This window comes from Aphelocoma coerulescens, chromosome 1A (genome assembly GCF_041296385.1).
Source record: "Aphelocoma coerulescens isolate FSJ_1873_10779 chromosome 1A, UR_Acoe_1.0, whole genome shotgun sequence".
In the NCBI taxonomy this organism is placed as follows: Eukaryota; Metazoa; Chordata; class Aves; order Passeriformes; family Corvidae; genus Aphelocoma; species Aphelocoma coerulescens.
Window position 1 is genome coordinate 78,348,131 of NC_091014.1, and position 23,436 is coordinate 78,371,566.

At 40.8% G+C, this 23,436-nt stretch overlaps 1 protein-coding gene across 1 annotated transcript in view; it reads right to left on the reverse strand.

The window, feature by feature from the left end:
• The window catches only part of CACNA1C (calcium voltage-gated channel subunit alpha1 C), a 467,253-nt gene that overhangs the window by 133,149 nt on the left and 310,668 nt on the right, over positions 1-23,436 (reverse strand). The window contains exons 8-9 of the mRNA XM_069003652.1: positions 14,570-14,673; positions 8,414-8,586 (exon numbers count right to left, since the gene is read on the reverse strand). Of these exons, the coding sequence (XP_068859753.1) occupies positions 8,414-8,586; positions 14,570-14,673 (277 nt within the window). The remainder of the gene's footprint in view (positions 1-8,413; positions 8,587-14,569; positions 14,674-23,436) is intronic.

A 23,436-nucleotide genomic window follows, 5' to 3' on the forward strand; every position in this document is an offset into this window, starting at 1 on the left:
TGCTTCAGGATACAAGAACCAGGGAAGGGAGGAACTGGAAGAACCCCTGAGTTGAACAACACAAGCCAAATCCTCAGCTGCAAGAGAGCAAGAGCACGTGTAGACCACCACAAAACTGTTTCAGTCAGAGAGGATCTTATAGGAAGAGTTTTTTTCCCCAGATGTAAACTACAGTGACCTGGAAGCTTTACTAATTGCTGTAACCTCTGATGCCCGCAATGGAGCGAGAAGAAAAAAAATGAGCCTGTGGGCAAAAATTAGCACAGCTTTGGATTTTGGTCTCCACACTGGCACCCATTCTCCCCTGCAGAAGTGGCACAGAGATTTGGTGCCCATCACAGTGACCCTCTTAGGGTCAGCTAATTATCTCAGAGCTGTCACTGTTCACCAGCACTCACTCAAGAAGCTGGCTGATGGAGTCAGGCACATGCCTGAGTTTAGCTTGCCTTCCCCAAATGGGGGAATTTCCCTGACTCCTGGAAACACTTTTCCCTCGTCACCAAATTGTATCAGGCCTTCTGTTTGACGCTCTGTTGGAAAAAATTACTGCTGAATTACAGGTTGTTACACTGGCCACAGCTTTGTCCTGAATACCAGCAGCTTCTTCTTCTTTTGCTCTCTGTTCAAACAAAGGAAACATCATTTTCTCCATACTGTGCTTTGATAGAAAATGCAGGCTTGAGCTAAACTGCTTTAACATCTTGTTTGGTTAGATGGGATTTACCCACCCTGGCAGTAACTTCTCAGCAGAGAAGGAAGGGGCAGAAGGCTTTCAAATGGTTGCTTGCTTTTTGTTTCATGATCAAAGCTTCCTTTGAGACAGAAAGAAAGAAAAACTGGGCAGTTGTGAAATCTATGGGACAATGAACCTAAAAGCTGCTTTTTGCTAAAGGCTGGGTTATTAAATTAGATTACTAACAAAAACCAGAAAACCAGACCTTTTGATTAACTTACATGGAGTGAACCATCCAGACATTCAGGGGAACAAGAAAACTGTATTTCTTAACATGATTAACACGATTGCTGTGAATTGCCAGAGAAGGAAAATAGTTCAAAACCACCCTGATCAAACCTGGAAATGCCTTATGTGATGCAATCCAGGGTCAAAATTCAAAATTCTGCTCTTTCTGCTCTAGAGGGTAGAGACTGGTGTGAGAGCCCATGCCACTGGGGGATGGGTGATCCTGAGAACATCATTTAGCCTTCCTGTGCCTTTTTTTTTTTATTGGACAAAAGAGTCCAGAACAAGATTTCACCCCTCTCCAAATACTACCCCACACACATATTTCAAGAATCAATGTTGTAGCTGAAGCATTTTAAAGCATAATTTAAACCCCAAACTTTTAAATTTCACTTTTTTGAGAAGACTAACTTTTTTCTTAAGTATTTCCTACTCTTGGAAAGGGAGAAACACAAAACAATTGAGGATAAGGACCTACTGCTTCCTTGCTTTTTCACTCACAATAAAAAAAAGAAAGCAGAAGAACATGTGAACATGAAGAAGAAGCAAAAGAACATGTGAAGAGAGTCAGGAAGAAAATCTACTCTCTCTTTTGATTTTATTTCAATAGGAAAAAGTCAAATGTTGAGATCATATTTTTGTTGACATTGATGGAACGTGGGGCAAAGATGGAAGAAGAATCACCCTAAATGATCTTTTTTTATTGTTTCTTCAGCTGCATAGAAATTATACAATGGAAATGATGCTTGTTAATGGTAGCTTTACTTTTACCTACATCACTGAATATCATTGCCCTGTGTACTCTGCTACCACAGCTACCTGAAGGGTCACTGTAAAGCCTCACAAATGCTCTTATTTTTTTCTGATATACGTAGCTTTTCCTTTCTAGGATATCAGAGTTTACCTGGATCTGATCACACATTTATTTCAGTATTGTTATGGAAGCTACATGCTTCTAATGACAGTGGGTCAAATTCATGCCAGATACAACAACATTTTAGCCAGGGAAATTATGCACTGGGCAAACAGTACTCAGTGGACTACTCTGTGCTGTAAGTGATTTCAGACCCCAAATACCTCATGCTCTCCCTTTGGTGGATGCCAGTTACACAAGAGTGAAGTCATGTGTGAGCACTGAGAAGCCTCTGTGCTCCAAGACCTCACGTTGGGCAACCTTTTCAACTGCTGACATTTGCACATTTTGTTATTGACCTTGGATGAAACAGATTGGGGCCCAAGTCCTTACCCAGGCAAAATCCTCAGGAATTTCAGTACAATTTTTGCCTGAGGACTGTAGGAGTGATTCAGCCTAATGTGAGAACTAATGTCCTAGAAGCTTTTTCTAGGCAGCATCCTAATTATAGGCTGGAGCTCGACATTTGTAGCACAAACCCATGCTGCATTTCGCAACCTGAGCTTCTCTGCGAAGAACCACACAACAAAAACAAAACTGACTTATCATTTACAAAGGCCTTTTATTAGCTGTCCTCAAACTCTAGTATTTATACTGAGAGCAGTGTATGAGCTGCTTCAAAAGATGACAAGGTGGGAAAATGCCACTGGGACTGTTTTCTACTGGGCACAGCACAGAGCTGGGAGCTGCTGTCACTCCTGTCCAGGCAAACCATGTGTTGGAACCTCTGCACAGGACTACACAGATTTTTTTCCCCTAGAAGAAGCTGGTGGCACAGTGAACACCAAAAAGCACTTCTTTTGTCCCTCTGTCTCCAGGTGAAGGAGAATAAATCTATCCCAGTTACTAAACTCCTTGTGAAGTACCTATCAGGTGCCCTTGTGAAATGCCTACAAATCGTTGGCACTGCAGCTAAGCTCTTCTTGGTTACCAGATGATTATTTTCCACATCAGTGGACAATGATAAAAGTAGAAGAGATGGTGTTTTCTTTCTCTTTGGATGAAGTGTTGACAGACAATAAATCATTTTACAGCACCAGCATTGATTTCCTTGTATTTAAACATGGAAAGCAAAATGCAACCAGGTTCTATGATGCATTTCTCAAGCCACCAACTGGCACTGGAGGAATTAAATTGATAAAGATTTCATTTTCCAGCCTGTGCCACTTAGAGCATTTGTTTAGATGATCTTAAATTCCATGCAAGCCCCCTGTGGTTTTTTTTTTTTAATTGCTATTTGACAATTTATGTAGCTGCCTGTCAAGGGGTGGTTGTCCATGTCCTTCCATGTGTATGTGAAATACACTTGGACAGATTCTGTGGCTGACACTAGAACAATACAGGATGAACTAACTTGCTGTCAACAGACAAGTTAAAGTATGCTCTGCTAAACAGAAATTAACTCAGAACAGCATCCTTTTGCTCACACAGTAAGAAGACAGGGGTTTCAAGGCAGTGAGGGTCAAGACTGGATGTAAAATAGATATCTTGGAAATATCCACTCTCTCATTTTCCCCTCTGCATCTTCCATGTTAATTCCCCAGCTGTGCACTTCCCCGTTAGATTTCACTGCAGAAGATGGACCAAGAGTTTTTTAGGTCACCCTGAAATTTTAGCCTGCAATGAAGTCTTTGAAAATCCTTCCTACCTTAGACATTATCCCACAGCACCATGATATTTTATTTCAGGCTGAAAGTAATAAGCCACTTGCTTGTCTGTACACTAAGCACATGATTTGGAGGCCACTGAGCAGGCTGACTTATGAAATTACTAAATGTACAAATGGAACAAATGTACAAGTTGAGGCTGCTGTTCTTTTATCTTGGTATCATGATTAGATCTGCACACAAAGCTCTCTCCATCCAACAGCTGCACATCCCTATCTGTCCCAAAGGGCTGCACAGGATGTAGTGACAGCTTTCATTCAAGGCAGTGGTGGGTATTTCGTACATAACCTCACGGAAATCAAAGCAGTCTCCTTGAGGTACATAAATTGACTGTGAAAAAGGAAGTCAAGTCAATAGGAATTGGATAGATAAATCCTAAAATGCCTGGACTTTTAGAGGCAGGTGGTCACGCTTTTATCCCTGTTACATAATAGAGTCAAACTACTGTAGGAGCTCTTGGAAATAAAACCCTGTTTGGGTTGAAATTACTGAGGCTTCTGTTTCAAGAGTTCTAAAACTCTTCCCTTCTCCTTTTTAAACTACCATCTCTCCTGTTCTTGTTAATGGCCTGATGGTGCAGAAGCACAAAGTATTTCCACAAAAGACGCAGTTTTTGAAAAAGCTCTAATGGTCCAAGAGGTACCAATTTCTTCTAAAATTTTGCTTTTGCTGCTGAAAACTTCTTCCTTGTCTCAAAAGAATTTTTTTTCTAGGGAACAGTCTCATAAACCTGTGATTAAATGCAGTCTACTTCTTAGTTATGGTGGTGCTCACAAGTGATGGTAGTCGAAAGAGAGAGATAAAACCTGTAGTCCACCAAAAAGTTAGGTTGTCATTGATTCCTTAGAGGCAGTGAACTCAGATGTTAATAAAAATTTCCAAAGGTCACTAAGGCACTGCAGAAATGCTCTGAAGGTGAAGACTATTTCTTTTTAAACTGCCTAATTTTTTATATATATTTTGGAACCTGCCTGTATTTCTGCACTTTTTGTCTTCAATTGTGCACTATTCCTACTTAAACTGAGGCATAAATCTGCATGTACAGACACACACCTTTCATTATTTAACATACCATCTGAAATATGATATGATTTTGATAGGGAACACATTGATTTCTACTGGTTTTTTTATCTGCTGTGTTACACGAAAACTTAATTATCTACAGCCATCAGTTCCATTATAATAGGGCCCCACAGAATGATTAGACTTTAAATTTTAGTAGGGTAGGCTACTTGCAAATCAGTTCTTGATTTTACAGGCCTAAGCTGGATATGAGTTAACCAGAAGAATTGTCTTGAATCATGGAATGCCTTTAAAAAGTAGTGGGCTTTTTTACTTTTAGGGGCTCTGTTGATAGTAGTGAGGTCACACTCTCACTGCACATGGTAGCTCCAAATAGAACTGAAATAGAAGGAAACAGAGGGAGGAGAAAATCTGAGCGCTCAGAAACATCAAATGACTTTGCTCTGCCCATTCACAGATTATTTGTGACTCCACTGCACTCCGTGGGAGTTTTGCCAATTAATTTCAATAGGAGGAGAATCTGGGTTGGATTGAGGTTTCCTGCTTCTGCCCACAGCTACAGATGCATTCCAGACCACTCTCAGGAAGGGAAAATAAAAAGGCAAATTCCCAGTAACTGTGGCAACAGGAGGGAGGGTTTTCTTTGCTATCATGTAATTTTGAATTCAGTAGCTGTTCTGTGACGTGACGTGTTTCTCCCCTCTGTCAAATTAATGCTTTCTTCCCATGTGGAAGGCACGTCAGGGAAAGAGCACAGAACAAAACCATCAACACAAACAGCCCCCAGAATCCTTTCACATTTCCCACCTCACATCTGTCACAATGGCAAAACCATGTTTGTAAACAACGTGGAAAAACTGCTTTAAACTTGGTACTTCCTCAAAACACAGGGAATTAGCTCAGCCTGCTCTGTGAACATCTCTCAATCTATGTGAGAGATGACTGGTGATGAACTCCCTCAGCAGAATACTGAGACCTCTGCTATGGAGAGAACAGCTAAAGGCTGCACAGCTTGTCCAGCCCTGGCTCCGTTCATCTTTCTTTTTCACCGTTTCCTTCACTAAGGTCCTCTCTGTTGTATCCTTGGACTTGATAACTTCATTAAGGGCTGAAAACACCCAGTGAGACTTTGGGCAAGGTTTGACAGCCTCAGGAAAGCAGCAGCATATGCAGATCATGACTGATGATGCTCTAAGGACTGTCACAGGCAGTTGAACCGAAAGGGGATGCAAGTGAGTTTCTCTTCCACTTCGTGTCCTCTGTTTTACAGGAAGCAGTTCCCATGCTGACAAGAGGGCAGCACTCTCTACAAAGTTAAAAGACAGCAAAACCTGTCTCTGTAGCTGCCAAGGACAGAGAAGAGACTGGAAACTTATGTTCTCTGTGTTTGGGATGATTCTGTTTAGGTAGACTACCTGGGTCAGAGCCCAGATGGTGTAAACTGCTGAGTCTCAGAACTTACATTAGCTGAGTCTCTAGATTAATAAGTGTATTTTATTTGAACTTCTGAACTCTTCTGATACTCTTTATTAAAAAAACCCCCAAACCTCCAAACAACCTCCAAGGGAAACCCAAAGAAGCAAAAACTGACGGGACTTCTTTAAAATATCTCTGTGAATCACTGTCAGAGGTCAGGCAGAAGCATGTGTTCCCTGAGCATCAGTACAACACAACTGAGGCACAGGCCACACCTGAAGTTTACTGAGCTAACACAGCAGCTTAAGGAGGTCTGGACTGCCCTGTGCAGTTCAGAGAATTGTCATCTGAAACTTTCAGGGCTGTTACCTTAAAAGTCAACATTAATTAGTCACTGACCAAAGCATGCTGGAAAGGACAGTTGCACTCAGCTGTGGAGTTCAGGATGCTGTACTAGAAACGAAGTGATGAGCTTTGAAGAGCACTTGAACAAAAGACACTGAAGGTGCATTTGAGGCAACTGAGCCAAATACAAGAAAACAAGGAAGACATTGGGGTCTTGGTGATGTAAGCTTGGTCTGGTAATAGGTGGGATTCAAATGTCTTGAGAACACTCAAGCCAAAAGGATTCCCTTGGAACCCTTCCTTTGGAGTTTATTTTGTAGATGGCTTTTGGGAGAGAATGAATACCATCTTTCTCCTTCAGTTTGACCCTGCTGATGATTGACTGCTGGCATGAATGCCAAAGCATTCAATGCAGGAGATAACACACCAAAAATAAACTTCACCCTAACCAAAGTGCCCTGCCCTGTCACTTATCACAGTACCTTTCTTAAGCTGAAACCATTGAGGAAAGGGTCTGTACTTCTCAGTTTTTCCGACTCAGATGTGAGAGGACTAATTTTGATAAACCATGTCTTACAAAATTCACCTTATCAAATTGAACAGGAAGAACTGAAAGCAAGCTGGAGATACGTTACCTTTCAGTTCTGGATATCACCACCCATAAAAGGAGCTTGCTAGCTCAAACATGGATTGACCACACTCAACAGCACATGCAATGAATCCTCATCTGATTTATTCCTGTATCGTATGCCACAGAGCAGGAAATTTTGGCTGTGATTTATAAATTCATTTCTGAATGGCTACTGAGGGCAATTTGTGAAAGTAAACTATATGACCTATGAAAACACCAGCATAAAAATCAAAATAACCTGATTTGGAAAAAGTCTGAGCGAGTCACCACAGTCACTCCTTCAGGTCCAGATACCTAAATATCATGGGTAAAACCTGATATTAATGACCCAACTTTTTTCCTTTCTTTTTTTCTAAAAGAACTTCATTTTTTTGGTAGCAATACTGCTTATGAATATCTTAAACATCATGAACATCTGTTAAAAATCTTGCTGAAGAAAGAAAGGCACAAGTTTCCCATGTCCAATCTTCCTATTACAGGAATATATGTTTCTGACGGGATCATCCCATAGGTTTTGATCTTTTGGCAAGAAGGGTGACATCTAGGGACACATTTCATGTCTTCCAAAATCAAATGAAGAAAAAGCTCATTCCTGTGGTGAAAGCCAAGAGTAGAGCCAGTGTCCATTGACTGTGTAAAGGTTCCAAGTCTGACATTTCCCAAGTGCAGAAACAGCAATGATAACTGCTAAGTGTTTCTAAAGTGTTACACAGCCTGTGTTGGGAAAAGAGAAGGTGGAAGAAGATTCAAGAAAGGTAATGAAATGTTGGGAAGCACTGCTTTCTTCAAGCCCCTCCTTCTTCAGGATTTCTGATAAGAGATCGTTGGTGAATTTCCACTTTGTACAAACATCTTGTCAACTCCAAAAAAGAAGAGCAAGAAATAACACCCTTAGAAGAAACGTCTGAGAGCTTAATCCAGCCTGGCAAAAGCAAACACAAATCCACTGATTTCAGTGGAGTTACAGATGGCCCACTTAATGTACAACAGAGCTGATTTGGCCCTCCTCCCATACTGTAGCACTGCTTTCCCTAAGAAACCTTTGCTTTCAAAGGAACCAACCATGGGCAAAGAGCCTGCAACACTGAACTACAATTGAATAAATGAATAACAGACACACTTGAATCTTAAAACTCTTTCCAGTAGTGGACTTTAACAGCAAGTATTGACCTTTTATCTATTTAATATCAGGATCTTATGCCAGTATCACAGACAAAACACTGAGGATGTGCAGAATATCAATTACTGTACACGTATTTCTGCTTCCCATGGCTTCCTACAAGCATTAAATTGGAATCATGTATAAGCATAGTGCATGTCTCAGGAAGAACTTGTTCTTCCTTATAAGCCACCTCAGCACTACAGCAGATGGGCACAGACTTTTTGCTAAAAGCACAGAGGGAGACGGAGAAGGAGAGAGAGAAAGAAAAAGAAAGTGAGAGGAGAAAGTTGCTTACTGTTTCGAGGCTTCTCCTCATCCATGCCTTCATCTTCATTTTCTGGATCAATATCTTCTGCTTGAGTTATCCAGTCTAAGTATCCCTTCAAATCCTCCTCCAGCTGTTGCTTTTCCCGTAGCTTCTGGAAATCGCCTCGAGCCTTAGCCTTTTCTCTTTCTTTGGAAAACTCCCTAGCAAGAGGGAGGGAGGGACAGGACATGGATGGAAAGAAGGAAGAGATGGAAAACCAATGGGTTAGATTGATTTCCACTGGAAAGTCTCCTCAGTCTGTGTAGCACACCCAGCTGTCTCTATTCTTTGCAAGACAAATGTGTACGGAGCACCCTCGCTGCACACACACTAAAACAGCTGGAGTGTCCACATTTCTATCAATACTTAGGAAACCATTAATACCTTTTTTAAAACTTTAATTCTCAACATTTGATTGACAATTCAAATAGAACACACATGGAACATTTATGTACAATTTTATGTACAATACCAGACATTTTCTAACATTCTGTAACACTTGGTGTTCTCCAACGGTTATCTCCAAATGTCTACATGAATAATGATTAATGATGAACTGTTTGACAATAATCTGGCATCTGGAGAGTGAGATGGTGGCTCTTTTAGCCAGGTTTCAATCTGTGTTTAAGATTATATATGTAATCACAACCAAACTGGGCAAGTTTAAGTGTAATTAATGGTACTCACAACTCTGTACACATTCAATTATGGACCATTTCAGCCACAGTACTGGAAAATACAGTTAAAAACTCAGACCTCAAAGTTTTACTGAAGACTTTTCAGCATTCAAGGCTCTTATCTGACATGAAATCTGTTTTTCAAATCTCTCATTGGGTGGACAAATACGATAAATTATGGGTAGATAAAGGAATAGATTCTGCTAGAAATGTCACAGACATCTGATGACAGTTTTATGAAAGAGCATTGTTGGGAATATAGACATAAAACAGGGCATAAGAACAAGAATTTCCTGTTGCTTAGTTATGATCCTGGGTGCTTGGCTTTGCCTTCTTTTTGGCTGCAGTGTTGTTTCTTCTCCTCTTTCAGAGACACTTATACAGCAATAATTTTTTTCAAGAAATGCTGACCTCCCTTATTTAGAGACTCATGTGGTTCTAAACCAGGTTTTAACGCTTGTATTTTAAAAAGTAAACTTAATGATTGTGAAAATTGCTGGACCAAGAGTACTTAAGCATTAAATCTTATATCTGCTGAAGCAGATCACCACACAAGACACACAGAGCAGATAATACAGGCCATTCTTCCTAGAAAAGAGAGGTAAAGCCATTCTCCCCAGTGCATTACCCATTACTGCTGCTGAAGACTGTCAGCAACAAATGGATCTTAAAAAATGCTGCTCCACTTAATATCTGTCTTAGGTTTGCTCCTGCAAAATGAAATAGGAGACCTACCACTGATTTTGGCGGCCTAATATTAGGATAATGAAAATCCTAGCCAGAACGTTAATTTTGTGAGTGCCATGTTGCTGCTACCCAAGTAACTCAGATGGAGGTGGGTTTCTAACAGTGAATGATGAGGTACTTTCCTCCTGTCTGGTCCAAAATCCACTGAAAGACTTCCATGGACTTCCCAGGTTTTGGATCAGGTTTTCAGTATTATGAGCTGTGCATGAAACCAGCACTGCAGCAGGATCAAAGCAGGATGATCCCTTAATTTCTAGCCAAAATATGTGACAAAGTATGCCAGTGTGATCTGCACCCCTGTCACATTGCTGAGGGTTCAGCCTCTCCCATGGGAGCTCGATAACGAAGGTGGAAGTGAGGAAGTGAACCACTGGCTTCTCTGGCCTGAAGTTAGCTCACAGCTATCTCTGGGCCCAAACTCAGCTTCAAGGCATGAAAAAATGAAAAACGAAATTTTCTTATCCTGGGAGTGATATTTTACTATTTACAATGTAAAAGAAACAAACAACCCCAACAATAATAATAAAAGCCTTAAAAAGAATGTTAGGAAAAAATCCATCAATGGTAGTTACATTTTCTGCTTCAGTAACACCTTCCCCCTGGGTCTGCTACAGTGCTGTATCCAAATTAATGAATTAACTCTCAAAAAAATAATCACTGAATGAATCTACGTGTTATTAAGCCTGTGTGATAAATCCAATTCCAATATTTCAATTTTTGGCTTGTAAAGTGTTATTTTAGAACCTAAAACAAATGGGTCCAATTTTGAAATGGGCTGAACCTAGAGTTTTCTAGCCCAATGGAAAATACTGTGATTGCCTCGTGTAAACGACCTGCAACTCCGTGTCTCTCTCCTTCGTACTTCACACATACTCCACATCTCAGATGACTCTCCAAAGAAGACAACTTGTTTAAATTGTCTTAATTTCTATGCTCTATTAACATTAAACCATTGAGAACAGGTGGCTCAGGAAATTGCTACTGCAATTTAAACCACCTCCCACGTGGCATGGTAGCCTGTACTCGGGCAAATGTAGTTCACGATCAAGAATTGCTATCAGTGGTCATTTTCCATCCCATGGGAAAGGAGCTGGTGGCCTCAGCCCAGGGAGTATTGCAGGTGCACACATTGCTGCTGCCTCCAGCACAGCTGGCAATAAATGGTCACTGTTTGCAGCTCCAGCAGGCCAAGGACCAAATAAGCTTTTGATGGAACTACCATCTTGAGTCCGGAGGTAGTCTTCTCAAAAAAGACTGCACTGTCATGGCAGGACAAGGTCAGCAAAGGCTTGCAGAACTAGCAATCTGTCTCTTTTCAGTGAACCCAAAAGCATCAGTATAAGGGTGGGTGAATCTCATTGTTTTTACCAGAGTTCAGTTTGTTCCACTTTGCTTTACTTCTCCCAGAAAACTGTAGAAATGCCTGCCAATGGGAATACCAAGGAGCAGAGTATTCTGGAGAGATGTTCTCTCTGTGTGAGGTTAGAGTGGGTCAAGGTCATAAACACCCAGCTCTGCATCATGTGCTGTTTCAGAAGAAAATTTCTCTTTTCCGTCCCGATGATGGAATTTAGGTTATTCTTGTTGATATGATTTCTCACATTTAGAGGCGAGATGGAAAGTGAGCAAAACAGCAGAATTCTAACAGTTCAAAACTCTTGCTTACTACTCAAAGTGGAGCACAAGGATGCAAATCTCATCCACCCTGAGAAATGCACCAAGGAATGGGAAGGGTTGGAAGAGGGGACAGAAGACTAGGGAAAAATAGCTGAAAGGTCACAGAAACTGCTCAAGGAGGAGCTACAACCATAGCCAGCCTCCTATTCACTCTGACCTATCCCTTGGCAGCAAAAGCATCAAAAGCAGCCGACTGTGTTTTGCAGGATCCTCTCAAAGCAGAAGAAACATCTGTTCTCTTGCCCTCCATTTGCCTTAGGCAACTGCTTGTTTGGCCTGGGATTTGGCTCAAAATATAAAGGAGATGTGACTCTCTGTACTTAGGTGTGCATGTCTGAAGGTTGAACCTGCACTGCCATTTTTTTTCCCCTCACTAATTAACTGAAACAGGTAACGCAGATGTGAACATCTCTGATCTCAAGTGACTTCTAATCACTGCTCAGAGCAATGATGTGGAATTGTTTTGCCTGGGCTTGGGGAGGTCTACTGCGTGATCTGCTGACTGGATATTCCTTTGGAGTACTTGAATTTTGTGCTGTGCTCAGCCAAGTCAGGAAGAGATTACATATAAATACTCTGACATGTTATTTAGCCCAGTATGTGACTGGTAAATTCACCAGGAGCATGAATGGATGGCATACCTGAGGAAAAACAAATTACAAAAGAGCTCTTTCAGCGGAGCAGAATTCAGCATTTCATTTTGCAGGTGCAATCAAGGTGTCTTTGTGAGTACAATTAATTACACTTATGTATTCAGAGGTGATTAAAACCCCCCAAGCTAATCTGTCATTTGCGAAGCCTACCTACACAACATGCCTGCTGAAGCTCCTGAAATAGATAAATGGGAAAAAAAATCAGAGATGCCCAGAATGGATATTCAAAGATAACCAGGAATGCTGCTTTCTATCTAGAACAGACAGGTGGATCATCTACATAGATCAGACTAATAGCAATAGCAAGCCTCCAAGAAAAAAAACTGAATCTGCAAAGTGAAGACACTTTGTAACTCAGCAGAATTTAGAACTGCTTTAGAAAGTTGATTGTTTAAGAACTGCTTATTTAGACCAAAGAAAATTTGAAATATTTCTCCCATAATTTCTGTGTTTTTTCATGGATGCAAATTCTTAAGTTTCTTTTTACTTTTCTCCAGTTGGGGAAATTTTTGCAGAAACAGTGCAGCTGTCATAACACTGTGAAGACAGCCAGAAGGGGTGACTCACAGCTTAAACAAGGTGAACTTCATCTTTGATTTCAGTTTCCTCTACAGACTGCTTCCATCTCCTACCACTAACTCTGGTGGTTTAGCTGCAGAATGGCAGGAGGTGGAAGATTGAGGCCCTAAAACACTTTTCTTGAGTTGAAAAGGAAAGAGAGAGGAAATTCAATTGCTAATTATGCACGGGTACAAATCCAAGTGCAGGTAAATTCAATCAGCAGTGCTTCAATACTGTGCACTCCTTGTGGCTGGGCTCACAGGCCCTTTTGATCCAATCAGATATCATATAACCTTTAACAGCAGTCCTGTGTGGTCCTTGAGTGCACCTCTGATAGAACAGATCCCTTTCCCTGTCAGCTGGTCATCATCCCCCACTAGTGCTGACATCCTTACCTGTTGGGCAGAGCATCCACCTGGAGGAATGAGGAGTGTGTGTTTCAAAATGGTACCAGAATATCACTCTCCAGATATGCAAACACAGACTATTGCCTAACACTTCATTACCGGGGATTTTTTCCACGCTCCCGTTACTGCATGGAAACCCTTCTCTTTTCAGCAGCTGTTGCAGTGGCTTGTCTCCTTCAATGGAGTAATGAAGATAGAAATATTACCTCCTGCAGACCTTCTATTAGTTGTCTCTTTGCCAGATGGCCAAAGGTGGACCTTTTTTCCCGGTCCCACTACTGCCCTTCCTACCTTGTAGGCCCAAGTACCGAGGACATAATTTCTATGAGGCATCAAGTCCTCTCTCCTGCTCAGAGATCCTTTTCCCTCTCTTTTGATCAAAAGTCAAGGGACTTCAGGGCTCCCTACCCAGGCAACAGGTACAGGCCCTTATCAAACTCATTTAGAGCTCATCAAAGGAGGCAGGATATTAGGAACAAAAAGAGGACACATAGAAGTCCTCGTACCATATTTAGCTATGTACATAGAATGGCTGTAGGCCTGCAGTCATGCCCAAATATGGAACTAGAAGCCTAATCCTAGAAGATTTTATTTTTTTAAATCTTGCAAGGAATGTTTGCTGGCTTGATTCCTTTAATTATGTGGCTCCCCAGGGGCAGTAAAGTTTTTAACTGCTGGGGACAATATCCATTGTTTTTAATCAAAGCTACTAAAATGATGCTTTGCAGTGAGGGTTATACTGCAGAACTGAAATACAGCTAAATGTCTGCATGTCTTAAGAATGCTTAAACACTAAAAGGACTTCTCCTGCTTCTCTGTTCATCCTTGGAAAAGGTCAGAAGGAAATGATCTTTTCTCCTTGCATCATGCCAGGCTTGTAATCTGCACAATAGAGAAGATGGGCTTACTGAAGAAGAAACGTGCCCAAGACTCTCTCCAGGGAAAATAGTCTCCTGGTAGGCTGTGCTTTAGTTATACTAAACAATGTGAAAATTTCTCCTGTGAGAAGACATAATTTGGCAGAAATCTCATCCTACAGATGTGAAGGGATTTGTCTCATGCTCTCATTCTTCCTTCAGTCCTACTGACTCTTACAGAAATTCTACTATAATCCCGTTCCATGGTGCAGGGATTGCTTTGCCCACAGGAGAGCATAGAGCTGTCCTCTTCCCACAGAGTACAGGTAGAGGAACGTGTTACAGACAAAAAATTGTCTCATATTCCTTTGACTTAATCAAAAGGCTCCTTCTGTGATACTAGGCATGCTGTATTTTGCTATGGCACAGCAATAGTCTAGGCCTTCCCTTAAGGTTCCTGAGATCAACCCGCCACTGACCATTGTTTTGGAAACCAGAGAGTAGGAATAGAAATACAAATTTTAAAAAATAAACAGTAATAAAACATTTTCCTGGTACTGCTTACCCGCTAAGTACACCGAGAACCAAGTTAAGTACAAAAAATGACCCTATGATGATTAGTGTAACAAAATAGATCCAGGGCCAGTCCCTTCCTATGGCATCATTGACCTGGAAGAGTGGAATGATAATTAGTGAGACAAGCTCAGATTCTGAGCACTGCAAGGCTCCAGCCAAAGAGATCCCAAGTCACCAGCAGTAAGATTCTTCAATAGCCAGTTTTCTGGAAATTTATGACAGGTTGACATAAATAATTTTGAAGGCCCTGAGGTTGGATTTCTCTGTCAGAGAATAACACCGCTTTTGTTACCTGTATTGTTATTTGCAATATTTGAACATTTTGTCAAAGTATTTCAGAGATGATGTGAAGCTTCCTTGGATTCAGATTTTTAATCCCTCTGAAAGTATCCTGGTGACAGGGAAGAACCCTTATTATGGAGTCTTGCCCTGTAGCATTGGAAAAAGGACACCAAAACTGTCAGCTTACCCGCTCAACACACCAAGAACCAGATTTAGAACGAAAAAGGATCCAAAGATGACCAGACTGACAAAATACACCCATGGTAACTCATAGCCCATAGCGTCCTGCATCTGGAAAGACGAAGGAAAGTTAGAAGACAGAGAGGGAAAGCAGAAATGATTAGGCAAAGGAACAGATGGAAAGGTTTGTAAACAGAGCCTGTGGTTGGTTTACACATAATCACACCAAGTGTTTCTGTGTGTCCTTTCTGATGTGACCATTCCTTTGATTGCTTTTTTCATCTGCTTCCTCACAGTCAGTGCTTAATACAGCTTAAAACATAACCACCTGCTGTACTGGCACTTCCTCGGATGCTCAAAATTGTGGACTTACTTTTTGGAATTTACTTACAGCACCACGAAGGGTCCGCCCCATGACTTCTAAACGTCGCTGCACACACATATGACCCTCTCCTGGCAGGGGAAATATTGCTAGTTTTCCGTAGGCAGTGCCACAGTGTATTGCCAGATCACAATTCCTGCCCATGTGTAGCACAGGTACCTCAGAGAGGAGCAGGTGGGAACTGGGGGCCAGCGCTGATCTTCCCCTGGCACTGCTCTGGGAATCCTCACCGTTTACCACAGTGAGGGCAGCAGCTTTGTTCTTTCTAGGAAGGGCTTTTCAAGGCCCACCACGTTCTGACCTAGTCCAGTGTTTGCTAAAGCTTCCTCACAAACTTCTCTCAACTTGAAGGATGATTCACTTATCAAAACACGATTCCTACACAATGGAATGCTAAGAGAATCTGAGACTGTAAACTGAATGGCATGGATTTCACGCTACTACAAGCATCTGCACATGAAGCAGGGAGACTCATTTTAGCACCAGAATCTGTATTATATGAGATTCAATTCTAGCACATAATAAGATCCTGTATATATTCTGAAAGCATCTAGTACGTAAGTGCTGTTTTATCTTGAAGTCTCCTTCAAAGTTCAAAATTTTGGAAATACCTTAATAGAATCTCACTTTCATAATGGTATCAAAAATACCAGAGTCCCTTCTTTATTCTTCATAAACACTTATCTTGGGATCCAGACATAGCATCATTAAAGAAACAGATGGTGGTTAACATTTTCAGGAGCACTAAATTGATTTATGAACATAAACTGCAGACTTTAAAGTATCTAAAGGCATAAAACAATCTACAGTCCTTTGTTTTCCACTGCTCTGAAAATTTTATGTTGTTTTCTCTTTCCAGGAAAATGCTCTTTCCTTTGCAACCTAAGCATTTGTTGGAATCACAGAAGAAATATCCTTCTGTACATGGGCAGCGAGACACACCTCAGCGGAGGTGATCTCACTCAAGATTTGTAACAACTCAGGAAAGGAATTTCAGACCTTCAGTAAGGCAAGGCAGGAGAGTAACACTAATATAATCAGTTCTTTGTGGATGGAAGTCCATTATCCATTTTTCTTCCAAAGTAGAGTCACTAAAGTTCTTGTCTGGCAATAGTCCACAGTCAATGGACCAATCCAGAACTCCATCTCAGGGCTCCTTCATCTGTGACTGAACTGAAGTAGACTCATTAAAAAATAAGCTCAAAATCTGCCTCTGTGAAAATAGTTCATCAGCTCCTTCCTCACAGGATAAATACATTTGGTGGGCAGAAGAGTACCTGAGCTGCTATCATTCCCTAAGCATAATAAACATCTTCCCTTTTTATGGTTTTGCAGAATTTTTCAGTTAGTTTATAAATCATACTAATTATTCTTTATGCTTGCAAGCCACATTTCATCCCATGTGACCAAAAAGTAGATACCCCTCCTGTCTCCTGCACATCAGGGTTTTAATGAGAACAAAGCACCATCGAGTATAAAGATGGAAGCAAATATTCACCTGAGATCCCAGCTGGAAAATCAGGAAGGCAAAATGCAAATGCCCAAGTTGGAATTAAGTAAAGAAATGAGATTTAACACCCTCTCTCTCCTACAAAAAACACCAATATCTATATAAAGCAACCTGCACAAACAATGAGTATGGATGACTTTGAAAAACTGCCACAAGAATTTACCACTGTGGGCACAATGATGAACTGACATTCCTCTAACTATGATAGATGGTGATAAAAACGCCTCAGCTGCATGGTATTTAGCTATCATCAGTTTGGGATTTTTCTGTCAGCTGGGAAAGTCAGCTGGAAAAGTCCAACTTCTCAAAGCTGTGGTACAAGCGAATCCTAAAGAGCAAATGCCCAGGGTGCCAGGTACAGAGGTCAAGTGCATGTCAGGAGAAGCACATGAAGGACTTTCTTCCCCAGCATGAAGAAATTTCCAGAAGGCAAGAAGCTTCCAGCACATCCTGGTAAAGTATATGAGTAGAAGATAGTGCACTCTGTTATTCCCAGTGCCTGCACAATTGCATAACAATTGTAGCAGCTAGCATCAGCACAAATCAGTCCTGTAAAACAGACCTGCGTTCTGCTGCAGCCGAGCACTGGGCACTTCTCAGACTGAAAATTTCAGAGGTCAGCTTTTCATCTCCTTTTTATTTCACAGTTATATACGTAACAGAGAAGCTGAGGGGCAGAGGCAGAGAGAGCTGCTCAAGCACGGGGAAGCTGTCAGTATTTGGCCGACAGCTGAGTCCGTCTCTGTTGCTGGACTTCCCTGTGTTTGGTGCTCTCATGCCTTTTTTTCCTTAGTAGCAGATGAGATTATTCCATACACTGTGGGACTGACCCACAGGTGACAGGAATGTATGTTATATGATCTCATAACGTTAAGTATTTGGTAAATTATGTTAAAACCTCCCTGCAATAAGAAAACGCTGCACTGTGGCCTTACTGCTTGCTCCTGAAAAACAACTGCAGGAGAAATGCAGAGAAATAGGTTGTTTGGTGAAAGTTGGGGGGAAAAAAAAAAGGAATAGACTTGCTCAAAACAGTAACAGCAAGGCCAGGAGTATCACCATTTACTGAGCAGAGGAAATGAAGTCTGCAAGATATATTTTGTACTGTTTCCCCTAGTGAACTGGAAATAGCTCAGTACTAGGTTACCTCTCTAGAACGAACAACTCCTGATACACAGTTCAGTTTTCTGGTGCCTGAGTGCAACACTTCTCCCTGGGTGCTTACTACTAACCCTAGGAATCTCAACAGAAAAGGTGGATCATCTTCTAAATTCGTGGTTCTGGACAAAGACTATCACATCAACCAGTGTAGGTCTGGTGACTGCAGTCCAGGTGACTGCAACCTGATGCCATCTTAACCAAGTATGGAGCAACTGTTACGTCAGCTGGAAGCACAGGATCAGTGGGAATCTGCAGATTGTCATTTATGGAAATAATTCTGCTTTCTGAGTCAAACTGCCTGACCTTTCACAGCTCACATCTCACCACTTACATGTCACTATTCTCAACAGTGAGGAAGTTGGCACATTTCAGAGCATTCATGCATCATCTCTCAGAGATCTTGAAGATAAGGATTCCTTCTCATCATTATTTCCTACATACCCTCTCTGGCACTGTGGGGACATCATTTGGCTCATTATGCCTCAGCTTTCCAATCTACAAAGTGGGATACTACCTTGCCTCAATGGGTACTGTCAAAGAAACCACTCAGTTTCATGACAAAAAGAGGTCATTTCAGCCTATATGAGGTCTGTTGGAAGAGCTCTTTCTTTGCCAAGCATCCTTAATTGCTATTGTGCCTGTAGCGTTTCAGCAAAGGCTTTTCTCTCAATGGTACCTGCAATCACCTAGAAATAACACCAGGATTTTTAATTCTGCACTCTGCTGATCACAATTACTGTCAGCAGTTTCAGCAGGGGCCAAGGAATAAAAGTCTGTCTTTCTCAATCGGCCTTTGTGCCTTTTTCTTCTGGTTCTTCAGAAGACACAGGTGAAGTCACATTGGTAAGGCCACAGGAGACATTCGTGCATTACTTGTTTAGTGATTTTTTTTCTTTCCCAGGGATAACAGTCTGGCATATTTGCAAGTGTCTCATTTCTTACACAGGCAGACAATGTTAGAGGCACATCACCTATTAACGTAGTGGCTGAACATCACCAAGCACAGGCTTTCGGTCACTGAGTGGGAGGGGGAGACACAATTCACTGAATTCTGCTGACTTTACAATTCACACACTCACACCCTGACACTTTGTGGCAAATGTCTTTCAAAAATAGCAGAGGGTTACAGGAAAAGTTTAATCCATCAGAAAAGGGCAGCTGTCACTGGAAAACAGCAAGCTGAAGGAAAAATATGAAATCTGCCTTATTCAGTGCACAGTGCTGGAGAGTTGCAGCTCAGTGGAAAACAAGTTAGGGCACCTGGGCTGGGCTTCTGTTCCTTGATTAAATTGCTAATTGACTTCTAACAACTATAGAATGTTGTGATAACATTTTTTAAATGCAAGTGCTACAAGTATTCTACAATGAAGTGTATAAGCTTTCCCAGAGTAACGTTCATTGAGAGGAGCAGCATATCCAATAAAATTAAAGGGCAGCAAATTTGGAAATTTTGCATAGAAGTGCTATTCTCTGCAGCCTGTCTGTGGAATTTACTGCCTCAGAAAACAACCTGGCCAAAAGTAATGGTTATGGCCAGTAGCAAGATCTCTAGCTGAAACCAAGTCCTTCTTGTAACAATCTGAAATTGGAGAATATTGGGAGCAGGAGACAGCAGAAAGAAGAGAGAACAATTGTCACTAAATGTATCCTGCTCGAACATCTTTTTCAGGAACAGTACTTAAGTGCCTTCATGACTTTTGGGATGTGTGGAAGTCATTTGCTCAGCTCAGATCAAAGATGACATGGTAGGCTACCAGCAGGCAGAGCTCAGGGGATTCATAAAGTGCCATTGATGTGAGATTGGGATATTAACCATTGATCAAAGAGGTTTTGATTGAAACATAAATTTTCCTTTTCCATCTCCTCTTTCCTTCTCTTTCCATGAATATTTGGGTGAACAAATTTCATTAATATATAACGTCATGGAACTAAAACCTTAGACTCTGCCTTTTTTTTTTTTTTTTAATAGGATGATGCCCTGTTTTGCATTGTGAGGGAAAAATATTCTCTGCTATACTTTCCAGATCAAATTTAGGTACAACACCAATTATAATAAACAAAGGATGGAACTTTACCCTTCACAGCTATGGCTGAGTTGACAACATTAAAGAAAAAATATCCCTATCATAGGCAGTAGGTAAACCTTACATCTCAGACAAGGGTTATGTGGCCTATGAAGTAGAGTACTCCTACTCTTACACTATTTTCTTTGGCTTCCATTGTATCTTCACGCTGCCTTCATGATCATTAAAGCTTTTCTTTGCTTCTGAAACTTCACTAACTCAAATGATTTCCACTCATACAGTCAGGGAATAAAAAAGATGTCATAAATCCATGTGATCCTTCAGAAATAACCAAGGTTATGTGATTTTCCTACAAAGTGTCTGTATACATCTGTCCACTAAAGAAGCAAAACTTTGAAAGGTCTGCCTTCCCTCATGCTAGATGCATTACCTCAGCAGAAACAGATGAAGAACAAAATATTCATCCCAAATGAGAAAAATTATATTGCTGCCAGCTCCTAAGAACATCCAACTAACAACTCTAACTGGTGACAGCAGGGTTTTTGAGGCTGCTCTGCAAACAAAAAAGAAATTTTGTTCAACAAAACAATACCTTCTGGTTAACTTCTCAACTGCAGACCTGCTTTGGACTTAAGAACCCTTGGCTCTGCAGTACTTTGAGTCTTTGCCTTGAAAGCTCTTGGTAGTTGTCAGAGGACTTGTGACAAGAAGGTTGGACTCCTGTCTTTCTCTCAGCTTCTACTTAGAGATCTGAGACATCTGGGAATTGCCTCATTTGATCTTGCTCTTAACTTGTTGGTGGGTAATAGGATTGGGACTATTGAGACTGTGACACAAATAAATCAACCTTTAAATATGCAGAAATTTAGTGTTGTTAGCTCTGGTAATGAATCCAATGTTTTTATCTGATCCCTTAACTGTACACTACTTATGTTACACTGGGGCTTTTTAATGTAATACTTGTGATAATTATATGAACTATGCAATTTTAAATGTATTGTAAACCTCACTGCTTTTAACAAGGAAATTGCTTATTATTATTCACCATTTCTAACTTCTTCACAAAACTGTAAATGATTAAAAGAAGCCCCGGAAAGACATCAATGAGGTGACACAGAACTAAAGGTAGAGTGACTAGGGACACAGTACTAAAATTGACTTTCTCTGTATGATAGGCTCAATAAGCACTTTTTCCAACCAGTGGGGCAAACTATGAGGGTGTTTCTTGACACTGAACTGTGCCATAAATCAAATCCCTCCTGATGGGACAGAATTCTCTAAAAGTCCTTGCAAGGAGTTTCAAAGATAAACCAAGACTTTTCCTGGAGTGTCAATGCTGCTGGATAGTAGTTTATTAAGTCTTATCAGAGGAACAGAGCCACTAGCGTGACCCAGGTAGAGCATAGAGCACAGAAAGCAGGAGAGGAGTCTCTAATTATCAAGATTTACACAGCCTTTTAAAGATAATTTAACCAATGGTTACTAAAAACGTACATTATTTTCACTTTCCTACCAATTATTCAGTAACACGGGCAGGAACTGCGGAATTCTCTATCCAATCATTCCAAACTACTTTTACTGCAGAACATGGAGTAGTAAAAGAAGAAGAAGAAGGTTTGGAGAACAACAGCAATCCTCCATTTTGATGTTTGATGATGAGAAGCCCAAAACCTCTAAATTTTCACCCTGTGACAATCTTACATAGCAGTCTATCACCTAATTCCCACCACTGTATTTTCTAGTTCTTATCTGATCACTGGTAATTTTTTCCAAGGTTGGAGGCTAAAACAGTGTTGTTCAGGGGGGTAAGAACCCTTAAAAACAGGCAGAGAAATATTCTCAACACTCTGGGTCCCTACATTTCTTTAGCACTGGAATCCTGCATATCCTGAGTCTGCTGGTTTGTTTGGAGCCCGAATGGTGTGAAGCTGCTGCATGTCATGTCAATAAAGACATGAAAAAAGAGTACTTTTACTTGATAAATTCCTGGTTTCTCTCCACATACACTTCAAGTAAGTCTATACATGCAACATATATCCATCTGACTTCACCATTCAGAAAAGAGCAAGGAAAGGATCATATTTCCTATTACCCAGCACATACCCTAAAAAGTGGATTTAGTGCATTATTACGCTAAGGATGCAGATTCCACCTTGCAGATCCTTCATTATTTAAAATCTAATTAGTTGTCTTTGCTTGGTTGGGTTTTAATCCAGCAATCATGTATGTGCATAATTTAAGGCAAATGAATAATTCCACTGAGGCCAATGGTCAATATCATTGTTGCCAGTGGAAATGAGCTGATATACACAAGTGCTTTGCTTGAATAGGCTGGGGCACAGGATGGGGAGGAATGCATGATTAGGAGTTTATTTTCAGAAATTCCCTGGGAAAAAAATGAAGCTTAATGTACATAGTGACTAAAAAATTGACAAAAACATTTAAGCATTTCCATCTATAAATTCTAATGCATCATGAAAAGTATTATCATCTGGTCAACCTGGAATAGTCTTTCAGATGTTCTGAGTCTTCAGGACAGCTGAAAAGGAGCAGGAATTTAAGGTCTCAGAGCTGACTCAAGGCAATAGGAGAGAGATGGTGGTAAAAAAATTACAAAACCTCCAAATTTTGTAAAAAACAAAAATGTGAAAACTAAAATAAACTAGACTTACTTCTATTGACTTAGGAACAATGGCTTAAAATACAGGCAAAGGCCCTCAGATGTCTTTGCTCTTTGGGTAGAATTTCTTGCTAAACATCAACACCCTAATAGTCTTAGAGGGACTCTAAGCCACAGTCACTCCTTCAAACTGTTCCTAAACAGTCCACATTTTGCAGCTGGTGCTATCAGATGGGTGCAAAGGAGATACCAGAGAGTTCAACCCAGCTTCAGTCTGAACAGATGACAGTCAAAGGAACAAGCAGCACTTGATCAGCTGGTCCTGTTTTGACAATCACACTTCTTTTATTTTGAAGTACTGAAGGAAAAAGGAAATTTTAAGTTGAGTTGTTTTCTACAAGCTCTTATTGTAAAGGCTCTACTACAGTAGTGTTACCTCGACGGAATTTTAAAAAATTCTCTGTGTTCATTCTCTAGGCACGTATAAACATTTATAATGTTTTTTTCAATGTCTTCATGAGAAAGGCAAGGCAGAGCTGGGTGAAGACAAAGGCACAGGGATCATAAACTGGGGCAGAGAATGCTCCAGACACAGGTTATTCTGCTATACAGTCACTGTAGGATAAAAATGAATAATGTAGGCAAGATTCATCGTATGTGGGCAGTAGGAAAAATAAGAGGACTCCTATGTGCAGCT